General features: G+C 41.5%; 1 protein-coding gene across 1 annotated transcript in view; it reads left to right on the plus strand.

The window, feature by feature from the left end:
* The first annotated feature begins 15,391 nt into the window (after nt 1–15,391).
* TMEM30A (transmembrane protein 30A) overlaps nt 15,392–27,776 on the plus strand; it is an 80,635-nt gene continuing 68,250 nt past the window's right edge. The window contains exon 1 of the mRNA XM_029595610.1: nt 15,392–15,765. Within this exon, the coding sequence (XP_029451470.1) occupies nt 15,529–15,765 (237 nt within the window). The 5' untranslated portion in view covers nt 15,392–15,528. The remainder of the gene's footprint in view (nt 15,766–27,776) is intronic.

Below are 27,776 nucleotides of genomic sequence, written 5' to 3' on the forward strand. Positions count from 1 at the left end.
ACTGCTGAGCACTGAACAACTCAGTGCAGCATCTGACAGAAAGTATGGAGCTGTGTTGTGGGGGAGCAGGAATTCACCTGCAGGGCCCAGGGGATTTCTAGACAAAAATAAAACAAGTTCACACCACATTTTTATGTTCCAAATCAAAAAATATTTCAGAGTAAAAACTTTGCAGATCACAAATAGTCTTAAAATTCCAAACTTCCACAATAAACGTAGTTTCTCACAATTGTCTCATGTTACTTGAATCAAGGCATGTGAAGAATATTTCCAGCAACTCTCACCCAAGTCACAGTTGCCCTAGGACTCCAATGAAAAGCAAGGAACTCCACCTATACGCCTAACAATTACTGGCTTCCAGATACACCAGTTCAATCCTTTCTCTGACGACAAAGGGTTGGAATCTTCCTGAGTGGCCTTCATCCTTCACCAGAAAGAGAGAAAGGCCCATGTAATAAGGGGTGCTAATGTTAGTGCAGGTTTTTACTCCTGTTTTAGTGCACATTTTTCTGGCATGTTAACTCTGGTATGTAAAAAGGGTTTTAATTCCTAAAAAATGCGCACTAAAACTGGAGTAAAACCCAGTGCTAAGATTAGTAGGGGTGAATGCAAATTGTATGTAAAAGAAGGCATTAGCTATTCTTCAGCAATGCAGAGAGGTGCGTTAAAGGGAAGACAACTTAAAGCACATTTTCTTAACGCTGGTCAGAGCAGGAGTAAAACTTAACTCCCATTTCTTTTGAAAGAATATTATACATAAGTTATAGTCATTTTACAAAGATTTCAAGAGCAACATTTTTTTTTAGAATCATGAGAAGGGCTAGTAAATTCTTCTCCATAGGGGGGAAGTTTGTACTTAAAGGTGCTACTGGTGGAAATGACATACAACTTCTGCCTTTCTTCTCAAACATCATTAACGCCGGGTTGATCAGTCCCAAAAATATTGTATTTCATCCCAAAATCAAAAGCAAAGATTTACAAAACATAATTTACAGTTTGTGCTATGATTTACTGATGTTCAACAGTATTGGAACAACAATTGGCACTGCCTGCCTCAGTCAATGACAGCTCTGAAGATTTAAGACAACAATACAGAAGTTGTTTTCTAGTACTAGTTAATTTCTACTTCACTCCAGTGCACTTTGTTAAATCAAGAAGATTAATCCCTGGCCATCCACAGATTACTGCATCCAGGACACTATTTACTGCCAGAAGCTCCTGGATGTCTCCCAATGAGGCCTTTGGCCACCCTGTCCCCTGACCTGGCCTTGAAAATAGGCTCCTCCCAATGAGTAGGATCTGAGAGATCCCAAAATCCAGTTGTTACTATTACTCCCACTTTCACTGTTTAGTCAAGACGGAAAAAAGCTGTGAAATATTTTAGGGATGTGTACAGGAAAAATTTCATTTTAGTTTAATTCCTTTTGTAGGTCACCTCCATTTGTCTGGTTTGTTTAAAACAAAAAGCAATTTTCCTTTATTCATTCATTTGTTTACTTTTGAAGTCAATGAGAGAAGCTCTGCAGCCTATTTTGGACTCCAAAATTGAGGTTTTCTAATCAATTCTAATGAAACTTGTGGGAAGACATCATCAGAAGCGGAAATGAACTCCAAGGTGCCTAGACTGTGGCAAAGTGGCATAAATATTGAAACTTGGCATTTGGATGCTGACCTAGTCTTGTTAAATTCTTTATGTAGAAGAGGACCGGAAGGCTCATCTGCATACTGCTCCCAGCAGCCCCCGGGAGAGGAGTCCAGAGGTCACCACAAGCTATCTATTGATTGAATTCCACAGCCCCAGCTTCCAGAGGCCCCACACCCTTTGCAGTAGAAGAGGACCGGAAGGGCTCATCTGCATACTGCTCCCAGCATCCCGCGGGAGAGGAGTCCAGAGGTCACTGCAAGCTATCTAGGGATTGAATTCTACAGCCCCAGCTTCCAGAGGCCCCACACCCTTTGCAGTAGAAGAGGACTGGAAGGCTCATCTGTGTACTGCTCCCAGCATCCCCCAAGCTATCTAGGGATTGAATTCCACAGCCCCAGCTTCCAAAGGCCCTGCACCCTTTGAAGTAGAAGAGAACTGGAAGGTTCATCTGCATACGGCTCCTAGCTCCCCAAGCTTCCAGAGGCCCCGCACATGTACGCTTAGGTGGATCGGAATCAGGAGAGGAGGTAGAGGCATCCACTGCAAGGTTTTGCGGTATCCTGCCACCAAAGAAGGAAATCATATGAGCGGTGTTGGGTGTGCGTGCATCAGCTCATGAGCTACCAAATGTGACAGTACCCCCTCACCCATTTTCTGGGCTTGGGTTTGTTGGGGAACCTCCGATGAAAGTCCCAAATCGGGGGGCATGAAGATTGGTTGCTGGTTCCCACAAGTTTTCCTCTGGCCTATATCCCTTCCAGGATATGAGATACTGGATGTTACGGATGACATGACTCCTTAGTGGCAACAGTCTTACCTAGCCAAATGAGTCCTCAGAGGCGAAGGTAATGAGAAGTCCAGGCACGGAACAGTGGTGTAGGTATCAAATACGAATCGTAGATAGGCAGCAGGCAAGAGAAGTAAAAGTCTAATCCGGGTCAGCACAAAATCAAGACAAGCAAAAACACACCAGAACAAGCAAGCCTGTAGCCAAGGCAATGCTGTGCTGGGCTCAGGACTTTAAATACTGAAGGTTCCCGCGCAACTGCAGGACTTCCGGGAACTGACACGCTTAAAGGGGGCGGGGCCTGAGCCCGATGCGTGTAGAAGAATGCTGCTGCCAGCTGCCGCTGCTGTGTGAAGGAGAGGAGGATACAGAGTTCCCTTGCCGAACGGAATACCTCCCCCAAAAAGGTCCCTCCTTCTGCTTCTAGGATGAGGTTTAGATCTTCAGACATATTTTTATATACCGACATTCAATCTGAGATATCACATTGGTTTACATTCAGGTACTGTAGGTATTTCCAGGAAGTCCGGCAGTCCTGGGGCGATCCGGGAAACTACAGACCGGTTAGCCTGACTTCAGTGCCAGGAAAAATAGTGGAAAGTATTCTAAACATCAAAATCACAGAACATATAGAAAGACATGGTTTAATGGAACAAAGTCAGCATGGCTTTACCCAGGGCAAGTCTTGCCTCACAAATCTGCTTCACTTTTTTGAAGGAGTTAATAAACATGTGGATAAAGGTGAACCAGTAGATGTAGTATACTTGGATTTTCAGAAGGCGTTTGACAAAGTTCCTCATGAGAGGCTTCTAGGAAAAGTAAAAAGTCATGGGATAGGTGGCGATGTCCTTTCGTGGATTGTAAACTGGCTAAAAGACAGGAAACAGAGAGTAGGATTAAATGGACAATTTTCTCAGTGGAAGGGAGTGGGCAGTGGAGTGCCTCAGGGATGTGTATTGGGACCCTTACTTTTCAATATATTTATAAATGATCTGGAAAGAAATATGACGAGTGAGATAATCAAATTTGCAGATGACACAAAATTATTCAGAGTAGTTAAATCACAAGCAGATTGTGATAAATTGCAGGAAGACCTTGTGAGACTGGAAAATTGTGCATCCAAATGGCAGATGAAATTTAATGTGGATAAGTGCAAGGTGATGCATATAGGGAAAAATAACCCATGCTATAATTACACAATGTTGGGTTCCATATTAGGTGCTACAACCCAAGAAAGAGATCTAAGCGTCATAGTGGATAACACATTGAAATCGTCGGTTCAGTGTGCTGCGGCAGTCAAAAAAGCAAACAGAATGTTGGGAATTATTAGAAAGGGAATGGTGAATAAAACGGAAAATGTCATAATGCCTCTTTATCGCTCCATGGTGAGACCGCACCTTGAATACTGTGTACTATTCTGGTCGCCGCATCTCAAAAAAGATATAATTGCGATGGAGAAGGTACAGAGAAGGGCTACCAAAACGATAAGGGGAATGGAACAGCTCCCCTATGAGGAAAGACTAAAGAGGTTAGGACTTTTCAGCTTGGAGAAGAGACAGCTGAGGGGGGATATGATAGAGATGTTTAAAATCATGAGAGGTCTAGAACGGGTAGATGTGAATCGGTTATTTACTCTTTCGGATAGTAGAAAGACTAGGGGGCACTCCAAGAAGTTAGCATGGGGCACATTTAAAACTAATCGGAGAAAGTTCTTTTTTATTCAACGCACAATTAAACTCTGGAATTTGTTGCCAGAGGATGTGGTTAGTGCAGTTAGTATAGCTGTGTTTAAAAAAGGATTTGATAAGTTCTTGGAGGAGAAGTCCATTACCTGCTATTAAGTTGACTTAGAGAATAACCACTGCCATTAGCAATGGTAACATGGAATAGACTTTGTTTTTGGGTACTTGCCAGGTTCTTATGGCCTGGATTGGCCACTGTTGGAAACAGGATGCTGGGCTTGATGGACCCTTGGTCTGACCCAGTATGGCATTTTCTTATGTTCTCTATCCCCAGAGGGCTTACAATCTAAGTTTTTTATACCTGAGGCAATGGAGGGTAAAGTGACTTGCCCAAGGTCACAAGGAGCGATAGCAGGATTTGAACCCTGGTCTCCTGGTTCATAGCCCACTGCTCTAACCACTAGGCGTTTATGAAACTGTCGAAGTAACCAAGGTGCCTGAATGAATCTTTCTAGAGTCCAAGATTTCTTTCACCTCATATTGGGTGTCATTTTGTATAAGTGAAGGGTTAGATACTTTGGTCTTCCTAGAAGGCCAAGAGAGAATTGCTGGTTTAAGCAGAGAAGTATGAAACACATTGTGAATGCGTAAAGTAGGTGGTAACTGGAGTTTAAAGGCAACATCATTGATCTGCTTCTAAATAGGAAATGGACCCACAAACCTGGGTGCAAACTTAAGAGATGGCGTACTTAATTAATTGCATCAGTAGCATGGGTGGTTCTTAGTGTTTGGGTAATTGCCAGGCTCTTGTGGCCTGGTTTTGGCCTCTGTTGGAAACAGGATGCTGGGCTTGATGGACCCTTGGTCTGACCCAGCATGACAATTTCTTATGTTCTTATGTACTTAATCTAAGATTCCAGGTACTAAGCCACACCAGATCTCCAGGTTGAAATTGAGGCGTTAGTCTCCTCTTTTTATCAGCTTGCATTTTGGCTTTTCTGGATGCTCGTTGTAATAATTATTGAATCTTTCCCCAAAGCTCCGTCATGGAGTGGATAGTCTGTTCCACGGCTGGACAGGAAGAGGATGTGGCGTTGGGGAGAGGAATCCTAGGATGTCTTCCAAAAACTAAGAAAAACGGTGATGCCCCAGAAGCTTGGGACACATGATTATTGTGACACATTTCGGCCCAGGGTAGAAGTGAAGCCCAATCATCATGTCTTTGGTTTACATAACACCGTAAAAAGGTCTTGAGAGATTGATTGGTACGTTCAGTTAATCCATTAGATTGAGGATGGTAGGCTGTTGAAAATCTCAACGCCTCAATTTCAACCTGGAGATCTGGTGTAAACTGGACACCTCTGTCCAAAAGAATGCTTGTAGGTAATCCATGAATACGAAAAAAGTGCTGAAGGAACAATCGCACCAGCTCTGGGGCAGAGGGTAATCCAGGCAGTGGGAGGAAATGAGCCATTTTAGAAAATTGGTCTATGACAACCCAAATTACCGTATTCCCATCAGAGGGAGGGAGATCAGTGATAAAGTCAATGGCAATCTGTGACCAAGGTTTATCTGGCACAGGAAGAGGATGTAGAAGTCCAGACGGTTGTTGTCAAGGAGTTTTCTGAGCCACACAAGTAGGACAGGAGTCCCACGTACCTTTTAATATCTGCTCTCCATAATAACCACCAATAATGACGGGCGATAAGACTTTCAGTTCTGTAAATGCCATTATGTCCAGCCCACCGAAGAACCTTCTGTCTAAAATGTTTAGGAACTACCGTTTTCCCCAGAGGAACTGTGAAAGTGGCTGCTACAATTATCTGGGCTCGATCAATTATATGACTAGGAGGTTCTGGGGTTTCGTCAGAAAGAAAGCTCCGAGATAGGGCATTAGCACGCAGATTCTTTTCAGCAGGTCGAAAGTGTACTTTGAAATCGAATCGGCTAAAAAATAGTGCCCTTGGCGCTGGAGGGGCGCTCCACATGCAAGAGTATAAAATACAAAGGAAAGACAAGATTGTTGTAAACAATGGGTAGACACACATTATTGATGTTATACTTCACGAAATGTAAATGGAACCTTAAAAAACAGAACACAATTATTTGTTATTGCAGGGAAAAGCTTTGATATTCATACAAGGAAAGAAAGAAATGTCGGTTAAATGTTTATAAACTTTATATCGATTTAACACTTCAAGCGATATAAATTCAACCATTAAAAACCCTAGACTATTAATAATATTTTGGTTATTTATTTATTTATTTATTTATTTATTTATTTATTTAACGTTTCTTTTATACCGATGACCGTTTGCACATCGCATCGGTTTACAGTGAACAAAAAACCATTGGGCAGAGCCCTTACAAATAACAGATAACATAGTAAACCATTGGGCAGAGCCCTTACAAATAACAGATAACATAGTAAATTAGGCAACATATAAATAATATTTGGGAGGAGCCCTTACAAGAAATACAAACATCAATGAGTAAATGCTATGGGTATATGCTATGGGATTGAACTATAACAGAAACTATATACAAGTTAGTGCACAGTACCAAATCAGCAGGCAAAAAGGCGTTCATACCAGGATATCAGAAAAACATCAGAAAAACATTTGTAGGGGGAAATTATGTAATAGGGGGTGAGATGGAGTAGGCTTGCTGGAAGAGCCAGGTTTTAAGTTTCTTTTTGAAGGTGGGGGTATGGGTCTCAATGCGAATATCATGTGGCAGTGAGTTCCATATGGTTGGGCCGGCAAGGGAAAAAGCTCTGTTCATGGTGGAGGAGAGTTTAAAAGGTTTGATGGATTGGGCATGGAGTGGTTGCGGGAAAAGGCCTAGATGTTCATACAAGAAGAAAGAAAGAAAGAAAACTAGGTTACAATGCGTTGACAAAGTTTTTAGATTTAATACTTCAAGAAAAACCATATTAAACAGAAGACAATGAATAATATTTTGATTGATGGAAAGGGCCTAGATTTATTTATTTATTTATTTATTTATTTAAAGGCTTTTATATACCGATGTTCATGTAATAGTACATATCGCGTCGGTTTACAGAGAACTAAAGTTAGAAATTACATCGAACATGTGGAATACATATATCAAGGCATAAGTAATAAGAATTACAAATAAACCAGAAACTTAGTATTACATCAAACGTAGTAAGCATGTGTGATAAAATAACAAGGCGTAAGTAATAAGAATTATAAAGTTATAAAACCGAGAATTTAGTATTACATCTAACGTATTTAACACAATTGTATGAAAAAAGGTGAGAACATGAGTATATACCTGAAAAACAGACGAACAAAAGGGCAATGGCCCCTGTGATTTTTCTAACCCCGGATCATGTTCCGGGAGTAGACTAGCACGGGGTAAAGGTTAAGAATGAGCAAAGAGTGGTCAGAACAAAGCTGAGGTGAAGAGGTTATTGAGGCCTTTAAGTGAAGGCTTTTGTGAAAAGCCAAGTCTTAAGCTTTTTCTTAAACGTTTGTCTACAGGTTTCTAGTCGAAGGTCCGTGGGGAGGGCATTCCAATGTGTGGGACCGGCGGTCGAGAATGCGCGTTTCTTAAGCAATGACTTGGCTGGAGGTGCATAGAGTGTGCCTAAATAACTGGTTCTAATCGGTCTGGATGATGAGTGGTGACGAAGGGGACAGTTTAGTTCTAGCGAAGTTTGGGAGTGAATGGTCTTGTGGGTTATAGTTAGAACTTTGTACAAGATTCTGGATTTAATGGGGAGCCAATGTAGGTTTTTAAGGATTGGAGTGATGTGTTCCCCTCTGCTAGAATTAGTTAGGATCCTGGCAACGGAGTTCTGTAACATTTGTAGTGGTTTGGTGGTGACAGCTGGAAGGCCGATTAGCAGAGAGTTGTAGTAATCAATTTTTGAGAATAGAATTGCTTGGAGAACTGTACGAAAGTCCTGAAAATGGAGGAGAGGTTTCAGCTTTTTTAATGTGTGAAGTTTATGAAAACATTCTTTCTTTTGTTGTATTATTGACAAAGTTTTTAGGTTCAGCCTGTTCTCAATAATTACACAGAGGTCTCTTATGTGTGTGGAGGAGGTCGTTTGTGGAGTGCAGAGGTTGTTGACAGCCTGCGTGTTGTCATCCTGAGTGATAATCATAAGTTCAGTTTTTGAAGTATTGAGTACTAAGTCAAGGCTGGTGAGGAGGGTGTTTATGGACTGTAGACAATTATTCCAGAAATTAATGGTGTTGGAGATTGATTCTGTGATTGGTATCAGGATCTGGACGTCATCGGCGTAGATGAAGTGCGTAACCTTTAGACTTGTGAGAAGTTGACATAGGGGGAGAAGATAGATGTTAAATAAGGTAGGGGAGAGGGAGGATCCTTGAGGGACTCTGAGTGTGGACTTGACGGGGTGAGAGTCTTTATTGCTTATTCTAACCTTGAAGCTCCTATTGTCAAGGAATGATTTGATCCAGTCAAGGGCTGTTCCTGAAATACATATGTCTGAGAGCCGATTGATGAGGATGGAGTGCTTCACCGTGTCAAATGCTGCAGATATATTGAGAAGTGCCAGAAGGTAGGGGGTCTTTTTCTCAAGGCCTGTGAGGACGCTGTCTGGCAGCGAGATTAGAAGGGAGTCCGTATTGAGAGATCTGCGGAATCCGAATTGGGCAGTTGTTAGAATCTTATGTTCCTCTAGGTATTCCGAGAGTTGTTTGTTAACTACCTTCTCTATAAGTCTGGCGACAAAGAGTAGGTTAGCGATGGGGCGAAAATTGGCTGGGTCCACTGGGTTCAGGTTGGGTTTCTTGAGTAGAGGTTTGATGGTGGCTAGCTTCAGCGAGTCCGGTACTAATCCCTGAGTTAGCGAGCAATTGATGGTCTCTGCTAATGGCTTAGCGATGGTGTTTGGGATGGTAAGCAGTAGTTTAGATGGAATGGAGTCCATCAGATGCGTGGAGGGTTTCATCTTTTTGAGAATGATTCAATTTCGAGCGAGGTGGTGGGTTTGAAGGATTCTAGGTTTACTTTCTGGCTAAAGGGGTGGGTGTAGAGTGACGAAGGTTCTATATTAGAGGCTGCCAGTGGAGCTATTAGATTGTGGATTTTGTTTTCGAAAAATTGTGCAAGTTCTGAGCATCTGGATTGAGCTTGATCGTCAGGGATGACTGAAGAAGTGGGTTTCGTGAGCTCTGAGACATAAGAGAACAGAACTTTGGCATCGAAGGAGAAGTTGTGAATTTTGCGGGCATAGTAATCTCTTTTTGTGCGAAGGATGATGTTTCTGTAACTGTGCATGAAGGTTTTGTACTCAGTTAATGTAGCATTGGAGGGTCTCTTTCGCCATGCGTATTCTTTGTGTCTCAATTCTAGTTTGAGGTTTTTTAGTTCTGGTGTGAACCAAGGTTTTTTGTTTTTACTGGAAGGGTCTAGCTCTTTAGTTTTTACGGGGCATATTTTTTCTGCCACCTTGTTTGTGATGTTGTGCCACGAAGTGAGGGCTGCCTATACGTCAGAAAGATCAAGGTTAGCAAGTTCCGTTGATACATGGGAGGTGAGGTCATCCATGGAACAGGAGTTCCTGTAGTGAATTGTGGTTTTGGAGACTGGTGAAACTGGGTTGTCCTTGATACAGAGGTCAGTTGTGATCATTAGATGGTCTGACCATGGGATAGGGGAGCAGTGAGGAAACAAAGAATATTTGCTTACAATGGGTTGACAAACTTTTTAGATTTAATACTTCAAGAAAAATCCTATTAAATAGAAGACAATGAATAATATTTTGATTGCTGTAAAGGGCCTAGATGTCCATACAAGATGAAAGAAAGAAAATTAGGTTACAATGGGTTGACAAACTTTTAACATTTTATACTTCAACAAATACCATTACAAAAAAACTGAAGAGAATGAAAATGTTTGTGATTGTAAAGGGTTAGATGGAGGGGTCATCTTGCTGTGAAATCCTCTGAGGGGTGGATTATTAAATAGATGCATCTTAGCTTCTGAATTAAAAACAAGACAAGATTAAAAAGGCCATACAGGTAGAGAAATGATCAATATCTACAATTAATCAGAGCGATGAACTACAATGAAAGCGCCACATCAGTATGGGGCCCTGGAGACAGTAGTGGTGCTATAAGACAGAATAAGAGCAGTTAGGAAAACGAATGTATGACATTTAATAACTTCGTCGGACTTCATGACCCCGTGCAGTGTTGTCCGCTTCAGCTGCCAGTTCCACAGGTGGATCTGGTGCCACGTTTTCAGCTACCTCTGCATCCACACCAAATCTCTAACAAATGTTGTGTAGCATGCAGCAGGCAACAATTATGCTCACCACCTTTTCTGCACTGTACTGCAGGGCTCCCCCAGAGCGATCCAGGCATCGGAAACGCCCCTTCAGAACTCCAAATGTGCTCTCAATCATGTTTCTGGTGCTGCCATGAGCATCATTGTAGCGTTTTTCGGCGGCTGTGCATGGGGACTGGAGTGGAGTTAGCAACCAGGGCTTACAGCCATAGCCACCATCACCTATAGGATCAATAAACCGGAAGGCATCAAAAACAACTTCGCAGCGCCTAACATCATAAACATAACAAAATAAACATTATTGTATACCGAACATCCCCAGGCCTGAACACATGACAAATAGAATCCCAGGCAGTAACCATTGTCACTTACCAAGTAGCCAATTTTCACTGTACTTTCTCTCTGGGAATTGGGGCCCCAGAGATGAATGTGCGAGAATGTAGGCAGCATGGCAACTCCCAGGATACTTCGCTACAAAATTTAGAATCCGAAGGTGTGCATCGCAAACGACTTGCACATTCATGGAATGGAAGTGCTTTCGGTTCTGGAATGCACTCTCTTCCTCCGACTTGCAATATGAGTGCAGTCGATAGCACCCAACACGTTCGGCATCCCCGCAATACCCATGAACCCACTGCGGATCTGTTGCAGCTTCACTGGATCCGTAGGATAGATGATGTACTTCCTCATCCGCTTCATCATGGCCTTCAACACCTGTGACAGATGCCGTGAAATGGAGGCCTGTGTCATACCTGCAACGACACTCACGGGGTTTTGAAAATTTCCGGTACCAAAAAGATTTAAGGCACCGAGAAGTTTAGTCAACCCTGGCACAGCATGGTGGCGATTGGCCAGGGGGTTGAGGTCGCAGGGCAGATCTTCATAGAGGAACAAGATTGCCCGTGAGCTCAGCCGGTAGGTTCAGACAACATCTCGCTCACACATGCCAAACAGAGTTGTCTGTGTGCGAATGAAACGTCTGGGTCTGCTGATGGCACGGTGCTCTGCCTCTCCAATCGGCCGGGCATTTTGAGCATTTCTCATTCTGCTTCGCAACCGAATGAAAAATATCGCCAGAGCCAGTATATGCATGTTGTCCATGGTGCTGTCCGGTACGAAGCTGACTGAACACCACATTAACGCCAGGGTCAAGGTAGGCGGTAAATATTCAGGTTAAAGACGCGGTAAATAAGCTGGTTAAAAAGGCAATAAATTGGGTGCACATTACTGTATCGGACGGAATAGCTAATCCAATCATTAACATAACATATACATGCAGCGGGCGGAAAAGGATATGCGTCTTTTTCGGCAAGCGATAAGGACGCGTAAAAACTCGATACTGAATCGTGCGTGCTCAAAACCTGCGTCCAAAGCGGGTTAAAAAACGGGCAACCGTGGCCGCACTTCCTCCCTGACACTGGGCCCGTGTCAGGGAGGAAGATTTTTTTTTCCTAACTCTTTTGTTCCTCCAACTTAATATCGCCATGATATTAAGTCGGAGGAAGTACAGAAAAGCAGTATTTTCTGTTTTTCTATACAATTTCTGAGCGCAAAAATGTGCATATTGGTCGCACATTTTTTTTTGCATGTCTTGAGCGCTATTAATTTCCCGGTGTGTTGGACGTGCGTTGTGGAGGCACTAATCCCCTTATTGCATAAGGGGATTTGGTTACACCTACACAACCCGCGTCCAACTGTGGGTTAAACAGTGCACTCAGCTGCGCGCACTGTATTGCATCAGCCCCACAGGGAAAGACAGGATGAACCCTTAATGACAATTAGGGCAGGTCCTGCTTGGCTGAGCAAGGGCAGCCACTGAGCCCCCGACCAAGGGAGAAGGAAGACAAGAGGTTCTCTCCTGTACCAGCCAATAATCAGGGCAGAAGGGAAGCAAGGCTACCCAGCCCCAGGGAGTATAAAATAGAATTTGAGGTTAAACCCCAGGTCTTTCGAAAGGAAATTAGCTGCAGCTTCCAGCAAGCTGGTAAACACTGTTGAGTTCCAAATGATGCCACTAACTGATATTTGAGTACTGTGTGGGGTACAGATGTGCCACCCAATCACAATACTGGTTGACGTGGATATTTTGGGGCCCCCTCACCATACTGGACATCAGCCACATTTCCTGGTTAATAACCATCAGTATAACTGGACCATCAAAACATGGAGAAGCCTACAGTAGCTAAAGCCAAGCCTAGCACTAGTATCATGCACAAGGCCAAAGTCATAACCTGCACTGCTATAATTCATGAGACCAGTGCCATCATAACATTATGGAAATGGACAGCCTCACCCAGTGCTAGTCCATGAGTCCTTTGATGCTGATATCACACAGAGGGCGTGCCTTGGCCACCACATAAGCGGGTGATTGTTCAATCACAATTGCAGGTGTGCCTTCCATTAGGGGTTAGGGAACTGCCAACCAGCAAGTGGGTACTTGGTGCAGGATAGAAATGTATTTTTAAAAATCCAAAAAGGAAAGGCGAAATTAAATGCAATTCAGACTCTAGCTACTCTTCTTCATCCACCTCTAGCAGTCCCTTCTCTGACTCAGACAGTGAAACAAAGCACTGGGACAAGCCAATAATGGGCCCACCTGTCTTGGAAACAATGTCAGAGTTATGAAAGAGTGTTCCCTTTACTTTCTTACTTGATTAGGTACAAATTTGTCAGAAACATCAATGTGATTTACATAAAAAATGGAAAATCAATATGCATTAAACAAAAAAAGTAAATAGAAATCTCAATACAACAGTAACTTAATGCAATAAATAAATTACAATATGATATAGATGAAAAATAAGATTGGAGATAATAAAACAGATGAATATATTTTAAATAAATAGCTCTTCATAGGCTTACATAAAGAACCAAGCCACATTTTCCCAATTTAAGATATATTGTTAAACTGTGAGAGCTGGGCTATAGCCATGCAACATTAGTGCACTCTGCTACACTCACAACATAGGGCCCTGAATATAACCCTCCCCTGGGATGGGTCTAGCTTGCTTGTAGAGTGGGCTCAGTGAAAGGGGGAACATGTACTTACTTCAGCTCATCTTGCATTTCACAGGAGCCAGTCTAATAAAGCCATGGAATATTGGCTCTGGTCCAATTGTACAGTTTCTATGTTGTAATAAAGCCGTGGTCATTATTTCCAACAGGCGTGGTGTAATTCCAAGAGCAGTGTGATATCATTATTGTTTGTTTTTGAGGCAAGCTTTTCCAACACAGATTTCAAAGCAACTAATAAAAAAGCTGAAAAAAGCAAACAGAATGTTAGGCATTATTAGGAAGGGAATGGTTAATAAAACGGAAACTGTCATAATGCCTCTATATCGCTCCATGGTGAGACTGCACCTGGAATACTGTGTACAATTCTGGTTGCCGCATCTCAAAAAAAGATATAGTTGCGATGGAGAAGGTACAGAGAAGGCCAACCAAGATGATAAAGGGGATGGAACAGCTCCCCTATGAGGAAAGGCTGAAGAGGTTAGGGCTGTTCAGCTTGGAGAAGAGACGGCTGAGGGGGGATATGATAGAGGTCTTTAAGATCATGAGAGGTCTTGAACAAGTAGATGTGAATCTGTTATTTACACTTTCGAATAATAGAAGGACTAGGGGGCATTCCATGAAGTTAGCAAGTAGCACATTTAAGACTAATCGGAGAAAATTATTTTTCACTCAACGCACAATAAAGCTCTGGAATTTGTTGCCAGAGGATGTGGTTAGTGCAGTTAGTGTAGCTGGGTTCAAAAAAGGTTTGGATAAGTTCTTGGAGGAAAAGTCCATTAACGGCTATTAATCAAGTTTACTTAGGGAATCGCCACTGCTATTAATTGCATTAGTGGCATGGGATCTTCTTAGTGTTTGGGTACTTGCCAGGTTCTTGTGGCCTGGTTTGGCCTCTGTTAGAAACAGGATGCTGGGCTTGATGGACCCTTGGTCTGACCCAGCATGGCAATTTCTTATTTATTTATTTATTTATTTCGTGATTTATTTTTTTTTTATATACCGCGGCACGTTAATAACATCACCTCTTATGTTCTTAACATCAAATTATCAAAATTTTCCCCATACTTTGGAATCTTAAGCACTTCTCTACAATAAATATACTTCCCATAGACTCGTTTGTCTTTTATGTCTATCCTGGATAGATTGTAAACTCCATTGAGTAAGTACTGTCTGGTACCGGGGTGAGCAAACTAGGGGCCTTGAACAATCAGGGAAGAAAAAAATTGCTATACTGTTGGGTCTCTGTGCCAACTCAGGAGTGTAGGAGCTGCCAGAACATAGCAACATTCTTGTAAGCATGCCACGGCTCTCTTTTGGTAGGCCAGGGAAAGGAGCCACGTCTGCTGTGGCGGACCTAAGTGAGGAGCTGCTTACTCTGCGGTAAAACTGGATATGGGAAAAGCCACTGTGGTATTCCATAATCCAGAAAGAGCAGCCACCCTCGTGCCTCAGCCAAGGAAGAGTTCCTACTGCTGCCAGGTCCCTACCCCAGGAGAGAGATATCACACACAGAAATATATATATATGGGTTACTACAGATTTAGATATCTTATCTATCTATATTATTTATAGTAACCAAACCTGAGGTAATCCCAACCAATTGGATGAATGAAGGGGGGGGGGGTGCTGCATTTAAAAAATCTCGCTCACCCGCTGGTCTAGTATGTGAACCTGTACAGTGCTGCTAGAAATGATAATTAGTACTGTCGAGCGATAGTGTTTACGTTTTTACTCTATGACGTCACATCCGCCCCGCAGCTGAAAATTGCCCGTTTGAGAACGATAACCCCCAACATACGCAGGTCTAAGGGTTATTCGCCGTTCTATGCTGCCCGCCCGACCACTAGCATCAGGTATTCGCCTGCCTGCGCTCCGACGGCCAGCAGCTTCCGCGCACGCGCAGGACCGCAGAGCTGGCGAAGCAGGCAGTTTCGAGGAGCACAGAATGAAACGTTTGTTTACGTTCTCCCGCGACGTCACTTCCGGCTGCGCATCCCGGCCAGGCGGGACCGATTCCCGCTCGCTGCCGCTGGTGAGCTAGGGCAGAGCAAAGCCGGAAGCGAAGGCAGAAGGTGCGGCGAAAAGCTGCCCTAAGAGAGCTCGCCATGGCGGTGAACTACAACGCGAAGGAAGAGGACGGGCATCCGTCGGGTGCCGGGCCCGGGGCGCCGGCCAAAAGCCGGAAACCTGACAACACGGCCTTCAAGCAGCAGCGTCTGCCCGCCTGGCAACCCATCCTCACCGCGGGCACTGTGCTGCCCGCTTTCTTCGTTATCGGCCTCATTTTCATCCCCATTGGCATCGGCATCTTCGTCACCTCCAACAACATCAAGGAGTTTGAGGTGAGCCCGCCGACGTGGAGCGGAGAGGGACAGGGGGCCGCCACGATTGATTGCGACAGAGGCTTGAGGTGGTAAAACTATGGGCAGTGGGATCGCGACCCCGCTTTTCTCCAGCTCTCTTTTGGAGGGAAGCCAATAGCTGTATACAAAACAATGTATATTCCCTCTTCTGATTATATCCCTTTAAACAAAAGTTTTGTTTTCAAACAGCGTTGCACATTGGCTAATTCTAAAAGAAAACAGTGTCCGCTTTCTGTGTGGCTTTTACTAGTGCCTGTCAGCTTTTAGTTTTTTATGTCTTGATTTTTAGGTAAAGATTTATTTGTATACCGTAAGCTTAATGTTTTATGTTACCTGCTTTGAATACTCTTTTTATACGTTAAGCGGCATATAAATTGGAAGTAAACATAGGGAGCAGACCGGCTCCTTGCATTTGGCTGCGTGACTAGCTCTTCCTGTTTATTGAGCTCTATCCATGCATTTCATTTGAAGTGCCTGGAAAACAAGGTTTGGCAGGAACTTTATGCATCACAGAAAATATTTGAGTGAAAAAGGGTATTCCTAATTATAAACTGGAAGAAAAAAATCTAAACTGGCTGCCTTCCCTACTAACTACCTCTAACATCCTTCTTGTTAATTATATGTCTCAAATCTTTGTGAGATGATAAACCATAAGGTAAAGAAAAGAAAAGCAGGAAACAATACTGGCAACTGCACAGAAAAGTACTGAAAATCTAATCACAGCATAATCTCTTTTCAGCAGATCATGTGAAAACACACAGATGGATGGAACGACTTATTTATGTTCCAAAAATAGGGTAGGAAAGACTCTTCTACCAAAATATTGCAGCTAGCAAGTGGATCGATAATGATTCATATTGGAAGGAGCATGTAGTGCTTTGAATCTGTGCCACTTTTGATTTATATTCCCTATTTTTGGTGATTGCTTTGTATGCATATCTGATAACTAAACATATATAAAGATGCTTTGCTTAGCTTCTTTTCTGCTTCTCTTGTAGTCTTATTTTATTTTTAATATGTTCCTTATACCCTGTTTTCGCAAGGACACAAAGAAGGGTGACCAAAATGACAAAGGGGATGGAACAGTTCCCTTATAAGGAAAAGCTAAAGAGGTTAGGACTCTTCAGCTTGGGGGAGATATGATGGAGATGTATAAAGCAATATATGGAATGGAAGGAGTAAATGTTAATCAGTTTACTCTTTCGAAAAAGTACAAAGACCAGGGGACACACTGAAATTATTAGGTAATACAATTAAAACTAATAAGATAATTTTACTCTACATAATTAAGCTGTATAATTCTTTGCCAGAGGATTTGGGGAAAACTATTAATGTAGCTGCATTTTAAAATGGTTTGGACAAGTTCTTGGAGAAAAAGTCCATTAACCATTATTGAGGTAGATAGAGTTGAGACATTCACTGCTTATTCTTGGAATATGCAGTTTGGAATCTGCCCCTTGGGGTCCTTCTAGGTACTTGTGACCTGGATTGGCTATTATTGGAAACAGGATACTGGGCTTTATGGCTCCTTTGGTGTGACCCAGTCTGGCAAGTCTTATGTTATGTTCTTGTCATAGTCAGATTTTTTTTTTTCTGTTCACATTTAACTAAAGAAATGTGTATGTTGAGATTACTGTAATCCCAGAAGATATAAGACCACTAGGGACTCCCTAGACAATATGCCATTATGTATTTCCTGAGTGGTTAAAAACTTCTCTTGCAGCATTATTCTGAAGAACAAGTTAGCTGGTCCCCATGCCAGAACTTATACCATAATGGCAAGATTTTCTGTGAATTGATGCTTATGATAGAATATTAACTTGAGCTTGCATTTTCATCCTTTATTTTTACAGTGGAAGAATTTATTTGATCAGTTTATTGGCAGAGGCGTTCTAGGAGAGAGTTGGAATAGAGACATAGAATATGACTGATTATAAGGACCTTAAGACCCATCTGGTCTGCCCATTTTGCATCCTAGTGTAATGCCAAAGATTTCAATTGACCTCTGTCTTCCCCTTTGCTTTTTTGTAACTATGGATTCTCTGCGTGTTTCATTGTTACCATAGTGCAGATCTTGGTGCAAACAGTATTACAGACTCATGTTGATCATATTTCAGAATTACAAACATTCAACTCATATATATATATCCTCCTATTGGGAACCTTTGGTATAGAAAATTGGTTAATCTGCTATATTTGGAATCTCAGTCTATTAAGCTAAAACCTTATTTCCTATCTGCAACATTTCATTACAATTTGGTCTCCTTTTATTTTAACTTTGCCTTCTGATCTTACGTCTGTTGTCACTTGCACTTGTTGGGAGACGCCGAATCGCCATAAGGACAATAAAGTATTCATATAAACCTTTATATGGCACAGGACAGCCGGGATATTTTTTGAATTAGACACGAATAAAAATGTTCATCCCGAGTTGTTCGTGACAGCATGAAGAGAAAAGCAATAGTTGTCTTTTTGGATCCGGTTATTAATTTGAAGATTGAGGATTTCAACTTTGAAACAAGGTAACATTTCAGGGGGCTCGGCAGTTCCGGAGAGAAACATATACGGTGATACATGTGAAGGGCGGTTTCTGGTGATATAGAGAGGTGCACACTTGAATCAGGAACTTTGTGTTTATAAACAATAATGGGAGCCGTATGGCCACAGTGAATCGAGTGCGCTTTTTCTGATCCACTCCTTTTTGTTCAGAATCGTGAGGTGAAAAAATATTTTTCCCTTTGATGTCTGGTCTCTTGAAGTTAAATCCCCTGAAGAAGCCAGGTTGGCGAAACAAGGTCCTTGTTGGGATAGAAGATAAGACTATATAAATGGAAGACACCACAATTAAGGGATTTAGAACCATGCCCATGGAGATTTAAAAATCAAAATTACAAGAACAGAGTGGTGTTTTCCATTATAGAAGACCAACTATAATACTAATATGCTTGGGTTACAAAGGGAATTAAGGGAAAGAGTGAGGCAAGAAATAGAATAGAGTTGAGGGTCATCACTAGTTGGGTTTAACATATGTTTAGTACTAATTGTTACTATGTTGAAACTAAGTAATTATTTAAGGAGTGACATTGGTTTTATGTGCAAATTGGAAAATTAATATTTCATTGTATTTTCAATAAAACATGATTATTTTAGGATAAACAACAATTTTTGCATGGTTATTGTATAAGTAATAGTGCTTTCTTCCCCAAAGATTTTTGGGTTTTTTTGTGTGTTATAGCAAAAGCACAGATTAAATTTAACACATTGCCAGTATTTTTGATCTCTCTCTCTCTATATATATATATGTTACCATTGTCCCTAAACACCCATTTTCTGGAGGCAGGCCCAGTAAGGAAAGTTCAGCTGAACTTGCTCTAGACGTATCCCACCATTGACCAGTAGAGTGAAGGATATCCCTCCAGGACCCCTGAATAAGAGGACATTCCCACAGGCCATGACTCAAAGTCGCAGACCTATGTCCACATTTAAGACACTTATGTTCTGCAATCCATGCCCGGAAGGCTCGGTCAGGAGAATACCGGTATATCATCCTATTCTGAATTTGAAATTGTAGCTTCCTAAACATTACTCTTTCAGAAGCACGATATGGTGAATGAACACATACAAACAGGTCATCTTCCCCTACAGTGATTCTTAATTTCATAACCTAGGCTTGCGCCAAAGAAAGCAAAAGTCCGTAAGATTGGAACAAACAATTCCGACAAGGTATGTTTCTTACTAGAGCAGGCTAAATAGAACCATTGAAAAGCCACAGAAATATATTGGATGGTTTGTAATTGAAAATTTGACATGATGTAACTACGAATTTGTAAGTAAGTGAGAAAATGGTGTGATTGAAATCCCAAATGAGAGATACAGTAAGAAAGTGAATGAACTCTTATTGGTCAAATCAATACTTTCCGCTTCCCTTCAAGTTCCCTATAATTGGCCAGGATATCCCCAGGTGGAAAGCACAGATTACCTCTAAAAGACAGAACGATTTCTCCCAGGGTAAAGACAAATGGGTCCGTAAAGACTTCCAAGCAGCTCTAATCCATAGCGCTTTAAGCAAATATGAGGGAAGAGAATTCCAGGGTGCATGAAGAATAGAAGTTGGAGGAAGAGGAACAACTAATGCTTTTTCTAAATCTGTATACAACCAAACATTACCCAGCCAGTCCCCTACCTGCCACAGGTTACAGGTGACAATGTAAATTTGAAGGTTGGGGAAGGCCCCCACCACCACCGTCTTCTTTTGTTATGATTAGTTTAGTACAAGACATCCAGGGCTGCTTTCTTTTCCAAACAAATCTCAGCCAAATTCGAGATATGTTCAATAATATATTCTTCCGTGATAGGAGAATTTGGAGCATTTGTAGAAATAAATAATTTAGGAAGGAGCATCATCTTTAGGAGTGCAATACGACCCATACATGAAACAGGGAAATGCATCCATTGTTCACAGGTCTTCTGAAACCTGGAAATAAGGCTAGCAATATTCAGTGAGTACCACATATTAGGGTCTCTGTGGATATGTAATCCCAAATATTTGAGCTTATCCTTAGCTCATTTTAAGGGGGAATTTTGCCATACTGAGTGTAAATTACCTGAAAGGTCTAACACCTCTGATTTTTCTAGGTTGAGTCATAAGCTAGAAAAACTCCCAAAAAGGGTAAACAATTCCAGCATTTGGGACATATGCTGCCCTGGGCTCAGGAGTATATCATCTGCTTTGAGAAAAGGGAGAATTAGGTACGCCCTCTTTCCGTGTCAAAGCTTATTAAGACAGGATCCATAACACCTAATCTTTGCTATTTTTACAAAAATGTGAGAACCCTTCTGGAATTTAAAACCACCTGCCGTCCATGTACAAATCCTGCTTGCCCTTTAGAGATAAGAGTAGGCAAAATCCTCTTAAGTCTATTGGCAATCAATTTAGCATGAAGTTTGATCAAATTTAGGAGGGAAATAGGGCAATAGTAAGTGACCAGTGAGGGATCTTTCCCAGGTTTCGATAAAACAATATTAGCACTCTTAAGGGAATCAGGCATCCGTCCCACTTGTACCATGGTATCAAATAACATCTTGATGGCCATAGCTGCTATTACATTAAGAATTTTATAAAATTGAGCTGTGAAGCCGTCTGGGCCAGGGGATTTCTTCAGAAGAAGTTCCTTAATAACTTGTTGGACTTCCTGAATGTATATGGGCTTGTTCAAGGACTCCACATGAGCAGGAGACAATTTAGGAAAGAGAACTAGTTCCAAAAATTTTTCCATATTGGCTATATTACTATTTTCGGCTGAGTACAAAGTTTGATAGTAATTCCCAAATGCTTTGTTAAACTCTTGGGAAGAACTAACTGAAGTGCCTCCGAAGTCCTTCATATGAGTAACAAAAGAAGAGGAATGTTTGGCCCGCACTAATTCTCCATCATTCTTCCAGGTTTGTTGCCATATAAGAAAAACTTGTGCCGAAGATTGGAAAGGGAAGAAGTAGCCGTTTGTTGTAATTTATCATTTAGCAGTTTGGAGGTTGCCCAGAACTCCCGCTTGGTCTGTTAAGAAGGGTCAGTGGTCACCTGGTGTTGAAGAGATTGAAGCTTTTTTGTAAGAGAGAATATATCACCATCAAGCTCCTTTTTCTGTTTTATCATATAACTAATGGTATCTCCCTGCAAGACTGCCTTAGCTGTCTCCCAAAAAAGTGAAGTTTATTATTGGTCATATAATCTTCCCATTTGTTAGCTAAGAATTTCTCAAATTCCTTGTCTTGGACCTACCATATGGACATCTTCCAATCTGCCCTCCCCAAGAAAGAAGTTATATTGGTCAACTCACAAGAAACTGTCCCATGATCAGAAGTCATTATCGGACCAATATCCTAGGAACTCAAATAGGAAAAGTACGCCGCTGAAACTAACAGGAAATCTCTTCTGTCTTAGTGTCATAAGCCCTGGCTATATGGGTGAACCCCAGTTCCCCTGGGTGTAAAATATGCCAGGAATCTAAAAGATGTAACTGGTCACAAAGAAAAGGACTGCCTTTATAGACACCCGTAACTGAAAAGGGAGTGTTTGACCGCCTAGCTAGATCTCCATTCACTCTACAGTTAGTCACCTTCCAACAGTAAAGGGGCCGACCCCATTGAGTCCAGCACTGTTACAAGTTTGGTAAAAAAAAATTTTTAAAAATCCTGTGTTCATAGCGATTAGGAGCATAAATAGAAGCCATCCTAATCTGTTTCCCAAAAAGTGAACCATAATAGCAATGTATCCGCCTTGAGGATCAATGCAAGATTGTGAAAGTTGAAAAACACCATTGCGATTAATTAAAATAGCCACACCACATTTCTTAGGCGTCCCGCGTGCCGCAAAATCCTATGACACCCACCGCTTTCTAAGCTTAGCATGTTCTGGGTCTGTCATGTGAGTTTCTTGTAAGAATGCAATATGGCTTTTCAATCTATTTAACTGGGAAAGTACCTTCTCTCGTTTCACAGGTGTACCTAGGCTGGCACCCTTCCAAGTAATGAACTTATGTGACCCCCCCCCCCCCCATTGTAAAAAGGAAAATATAGGACTAGAAGCAAAATTATCTTCCAAAAGAGACCAGAAATTGGAAAAGTGAACACTCACATACCACCCATATTGAACATTCAGAGTACAGTATACATCCCAAATAAAAAGAAACCGGGTAGATATCCAAGAACTTCTTTGTAAATAAGCCCCTAAACCCCCGCCCCTCCCCCCCATCCTCCTCCTCCCACAGCAAACAAATTCGCAAACATCGCCTAACCAGAGGCAAGAGGTCAATCAAACATGTCAGGGTGCCGCCTCCTCCTTCAACCCCCACCTCCAAAAGAACACAACAAGGAGAAAGCAGAAGAACATATTTACAAAAGCATTATAGCCACAGTCAGCGGGTACATTGCCAGGGGTCAGGCAAACATCAAGAAACTTTGTGAACCTTTACAAAGTAAAAAAAAAAAAAATCCACAGAGGTATAGGCACAAAAGTAACCCAAATCTCTTCAGCTGGGAGATCCACAATATAAGTAAAATAGAGAAATCAATAATATCTAACATTTACTGAATGGAACCTCTGAAAATTAATCTTTGCATCTGGGCTAAGATGCTCCTCAAGAGAAGCCAGCCGAGTTGAGGGTATATTTTGTCCAAAGCAAAGTACTGCAAAATATAAAAATAAAACAGGAAAAGATGAAATTGATTGGAATGAGCCCCAAACAGGCATTTCCAGCAGTAACAAATCAAAACGCAGACTTCTCATAGCACTTCAAAAAGTATTGAACAAGTCAGCTGAGGCTTCCTTGCAGGTAATAATGGAGTGTAACTGAAGATCATAAGCCTCATGTTTCTACACTCTTCAGCTGATTCACAAAACTACTGTGCTTCCTCGGCGACACAGAAATCATGTCTTTTACCTTGATGCCAAATGCGAAGCTGAGCAGGGTACCAAGCTGGAACCAGACCGAAGAGAATAACCTGCGTCACACTATCACTCGATTGGAAAAATCTTGGAAGATGAGCACTTTTTGATCCTTGTAATGTAATTGCTTCTTCTGGTAAAAAAAAAACAAAAACCACGAAGGATCATACCTTTATATGAGAAGTGGGAGAGTTTAGCAATCACAATTCTGGGCCTGGTTCTACCTGTCACCATAGGCTCTATGTACCCTCTCAAAAATCATGTTTCCTTGTAGATCAGGAAAGCTCAGCTCCAGGAGCAACCAGTCTTCTAGCAGTTTTGCCAGATCAATGGATGTCATCCTCCACAATACCGACAAAAACGAAGATTTTTCCTACGTGCCTGGTTTTTAAAGTCATCCAGCTTCTCCGTCTTTTCTGCCATTTCCTTTTCTAGGCTGTGGACCCGCTTCTCTAGTTGCAGCATGTCATCGTCCACGCTGGAGATTCTTCCTTCAGTGTGCTCAAGCCGCTGTCCCAACTCTGATAGTGAGGATTTTAATTCCTCTATTTGTGTGGAAATGTGAGAAAAGCAATCATATAAAGCCTTCACAACAGCCTTTGTAAGCTTGGTCACCCTCACTGTATCTAGGTCCTCTGCCGACGTGGCTCCCATGCTGTCGGCCATTTTAGGAGACGTGGGCTTCATTTTGTCTTTTTCGCGTTTCGTCAAATGAAACACCATGCCAGCAGCAGCAAGTCGCTCTCAAACCTCACCAGCGGAAACCGCACCACGTCTTCCAGCGGCAGACCTCAAAAGAGAACGAAACTCAAGGTAAAATAGGGGAAAAGGCTCAAATGAAGGAGGCGGCACCTGGAGCTCTGCGCAGTGCATCTTACTGAGCCCACCACATCACGTGACCCCCCCCCAAGCTATCATTATTTATGATACTTTTTTCATGATCTAAAAGTCTAAGTCATAGTTTCTGGTCAAAACATAGCCATCTTTGGGTGATTTAGTGTTAGTTCTGGCATGCTGCAGGCTCAATTTTAATTCCCCTGACAGGACTGTAATTATCTGGAACGAGTAACTTAATGGTTCGAACAGTGAACATAGAACCAGGGAAATCAGGGTTCAACTGTCTCTCCTTGTGACATTGATCAGGTTACTTTATCTTCCATTGTCTCAGGTACCCATTTAGTTTTAGCTCTGTGGGGCAGGAATTTATTGTACTTGAATTACTTGAGCATTATTTAGAAAGATCTTTTAGAAATCCAAAAATAATTATTCTGCCTTACTAATAAGAGTTTAGAATTATGTAGTAGTTTTATGATTCCAGTAAACCTTAAAATTTCTTAGTTCCAGGGGTTCAAAATTTACTTCACGACGATTGGATTTTTAATGAAGACATTTTACTAGCTTGCTAACCAGATTTTCACCTTTCTAACCAGTCCGTAGGTCTGAACTGAAGGGAACATGACAACTCTGGCATACAGACAGTAGCAATTTGGCATGTAGATCATAAAGATCTGGTGATAATCAAAGGACTGATACCTGAAACCAGAGTGGTACTTGGGGCAGATTGATCTGCTCATTTGCTGCAGATCCTTTTCAGATTTGAAACCGGTCTCTGCTGGTGATGTAGTATGCTTATGGTTTTGGTTTTTTGACTTAAAAGCCAATGAAGTCATTTAGTGACAGACTTTAGTGTTGTGAGGTTTTTCTGCTGCAGCATTTTTAGTTAACTGTATAGATTTCAGAGTGATTTTGTTTGACTTCATTTGTGTACTGCAGTATCTTTATAAGCCTTATGCAGACTTCCTCATTTTTTGTAATGGTCAGTGATTTAATCTATTTTATTTAAAATTATTTATTACACATCCCTCCAGAACAGTCCAGGGTGGGATGCAAAAATTAGATGAACATATAACCTTGCGTGATGAAATAAGGTAAAAATCATCTTTTGGGTTGAAAGAAACTTAAAGGATCAAATCCCTGGCATGCTTCAGAAAACAAATGAGTTTTTTAGGAAGTTTCCTGAATGTTTTTGTATCTTGCTTGAGATGTGTTAATGGGAGAGAATTCCATAGGGTGGGGCCATAAATAAGAGAATGACCGCTCCCTTGTTGTGGATAGGTGAACCATCTTAGATGACAGAATGTCAAGTAGAAATTGATTTGATGAATGACGCATCCGGATTGGTGTGTAGATGCATAGGGTGGAACTAAGCCATGGGGAGGAAATTCTGTATAGGAGATTGTGTATGATAGTGGTTACTTTTATATTGCATACACCAACATATAGGTAGTCAATGCAAATCCTTGAGGATGGGAGAAATGTGGTCCCAAATAGGAGTCCTTGCCAACAAATGGATGGCAGAATTTTGGATCATTTGAAGAGGCCTCGGTGTATTTTGTGGTGGGAAAAATTAAGGCTTTTGACAACTGTATGGAAATTTGATGGATCCAGTAAGGGTGTTGGGCATCACAGCATTTTTAATTTGAAAAATGAACTTTTGACAACAGCCTTAAACTGAGGATTCATGGATATTTTGGGGTCGATGATAACATCGAGGTTACAGACAGTTGGGGATAGTGAGATAGTATTATGGTCAAATTGAAATGAGGAAGGAATAGAAAACGGTGGGAGACACTGGTGAGTGCTTCAGGTTTGGTTAGATTTAGAGAGAGCCTGTTATTGAAGAGTCAGCTTCTAATAAAGCTGAGGCAAGGAGTGACAAATTGAACTGTAGAGGCTTAAGAGCATCGTAAAGTAAAGGTACTAAAGGGTTATGTAGTTTGTGTCTACTTAAAATAATTATTCTAGTTTAGAGAGACTTCAGAAGTTATTCATATGAACATAAGAATATGCCATATTGGATCAGACCAAGGGTCCATCAAGCCCAGCATCCTGTTTCCAACAGAGGCCAATCCAGGCCACAAGAACCTGGCAAGAACCCAAAAACTAAGTCTATCCCATGCTACTGATGCTAGTAATAGCAGTGGCTACTCCCTAAGTCAACTTGATTAATTAGCAGTTAATGGACTTCTCCTCCAAAAACTTATCCAAACCTTTTTTAAACCCAGCTACACTAATTGCACTAACCACATCCTCTGGCAAGAAATTCCAGAGCTTAACTGTGCGATGAGTGAAAAAATTTTTTCTCTGATTAGTCTTGAATGTGCTACTTGCTAACTTCATAGAATGCTCCCTAGCCCTTCTGTTATCTGAAAGTGTAAATAACCGATTCACATCTACTCATTCAAAACCTTTCATGATTTTAAAGACCTCTATCATATCCCCCCTCAGCCGTCTCTTCTCCAAGCTGAACAGCCCTAACCTCTTCAGCCTTTCCTCATAGGGGAGCTGTTCCATCCCCTTTATCATTTTGGTTGCCCTTCTCTGTACCTTCTCCATCGCACCTATATCTTTTTTGAGATGCGGCGACCAGAATTGTACGGTGCGGTCTCACCATGGAGCGATACAGAGGCATTATGACAGTTTCCGTTCTATTAACCATTCCCTTCCTAATAATTCCTAACATAGAAACATAAACATAGAAATGACGGCAGAAGAAGACCAAATGGCCTATCCAGTCTGCCCAGCAAGCTTTTGTACTTATTTTTCTCATACTTATCTGTTACTCTGACCACTGAGGTCAGAGTCCTTGTTGGTAACTTTTTGGTTCTAACATTGTTTGCTTTTTTGACTGCTGCAGCACATAGCCTATGATTTCAAAGTATTATCCACTATTATGCCTTGATCTTTTTCCTGGGTGGTAGCTCCTAATATGGAACCTAACATCATGTAACTAAGTGTGTTGACATTGATATGGACTATTTGAAACAGAAAGGTGAGGATATGGCTAGAAGAAATTAAATCATGGCTTAAGATCAGACAGTAATTGGTAGGTGAGAATTGAATTTGAATACCAGGACTTCTCCTGAGTCATACAAAATTGTGTGTTGTAACCACTGGACCATACCTCCTGCAAAGGAAAATAGATATAAAGTGTCAGAATGAAATATAATGAAGCACTATTAATTACTATAGGGTGTGTACTCCTGTAAAAGTCACGTTTCACATGTGTACTTGATCACATGCCTTCTACATTCCAGTGTTAGTAACTTTTGATTTACATTTTGCTACCTTAGAATGTCATTACTGAATTTGTTTTCCATTCTATCTTCAAGCAATTAACTCTTGAAGAAAAAGATTGTGTAGAATTTTAAGAATTAAAGCAACTTGACTGTCTGACTTCTAGCATCTGGTGTCATTTAATTACATTTCCTTGCATAACTGTAAAAGTTAAATGCAATATATGTGTGCTACACCCAGATGGTAGCAGAGTAATCTAAAGAACAGGTTAGTTTTGTTTTTTAAATTAGTACTTTATATAAGATAACAATGATGGCAGAAAGGGACCAAATGGTCCATCCGGTCTGCCCAGCAAGCTTCCTATGGTAGAATCTGCTACGCCATTCAGGTTACCCCCATGTTTCTCTTAAGAGTAGCAGCTGCTGATCCATGCAGTTATCCTCAAGCCTTATGGTTACCCATAAAATTT

Source organism: Rhinatrema bivittatum, chromosome 3, assembly GCF_901001135.1.
Source record: "Rhinatrema bivittatum chromosome 3, aRhiBiv1.1, whole genome shotgun sequence".
Classification (NCBI taxonomy): Eukaryota; Metazoa; Chordata; class Amphibia; order Gymnophiona; family Rhinatrematidae; genus Rhinatrema; species Rhinatrema bivittatum.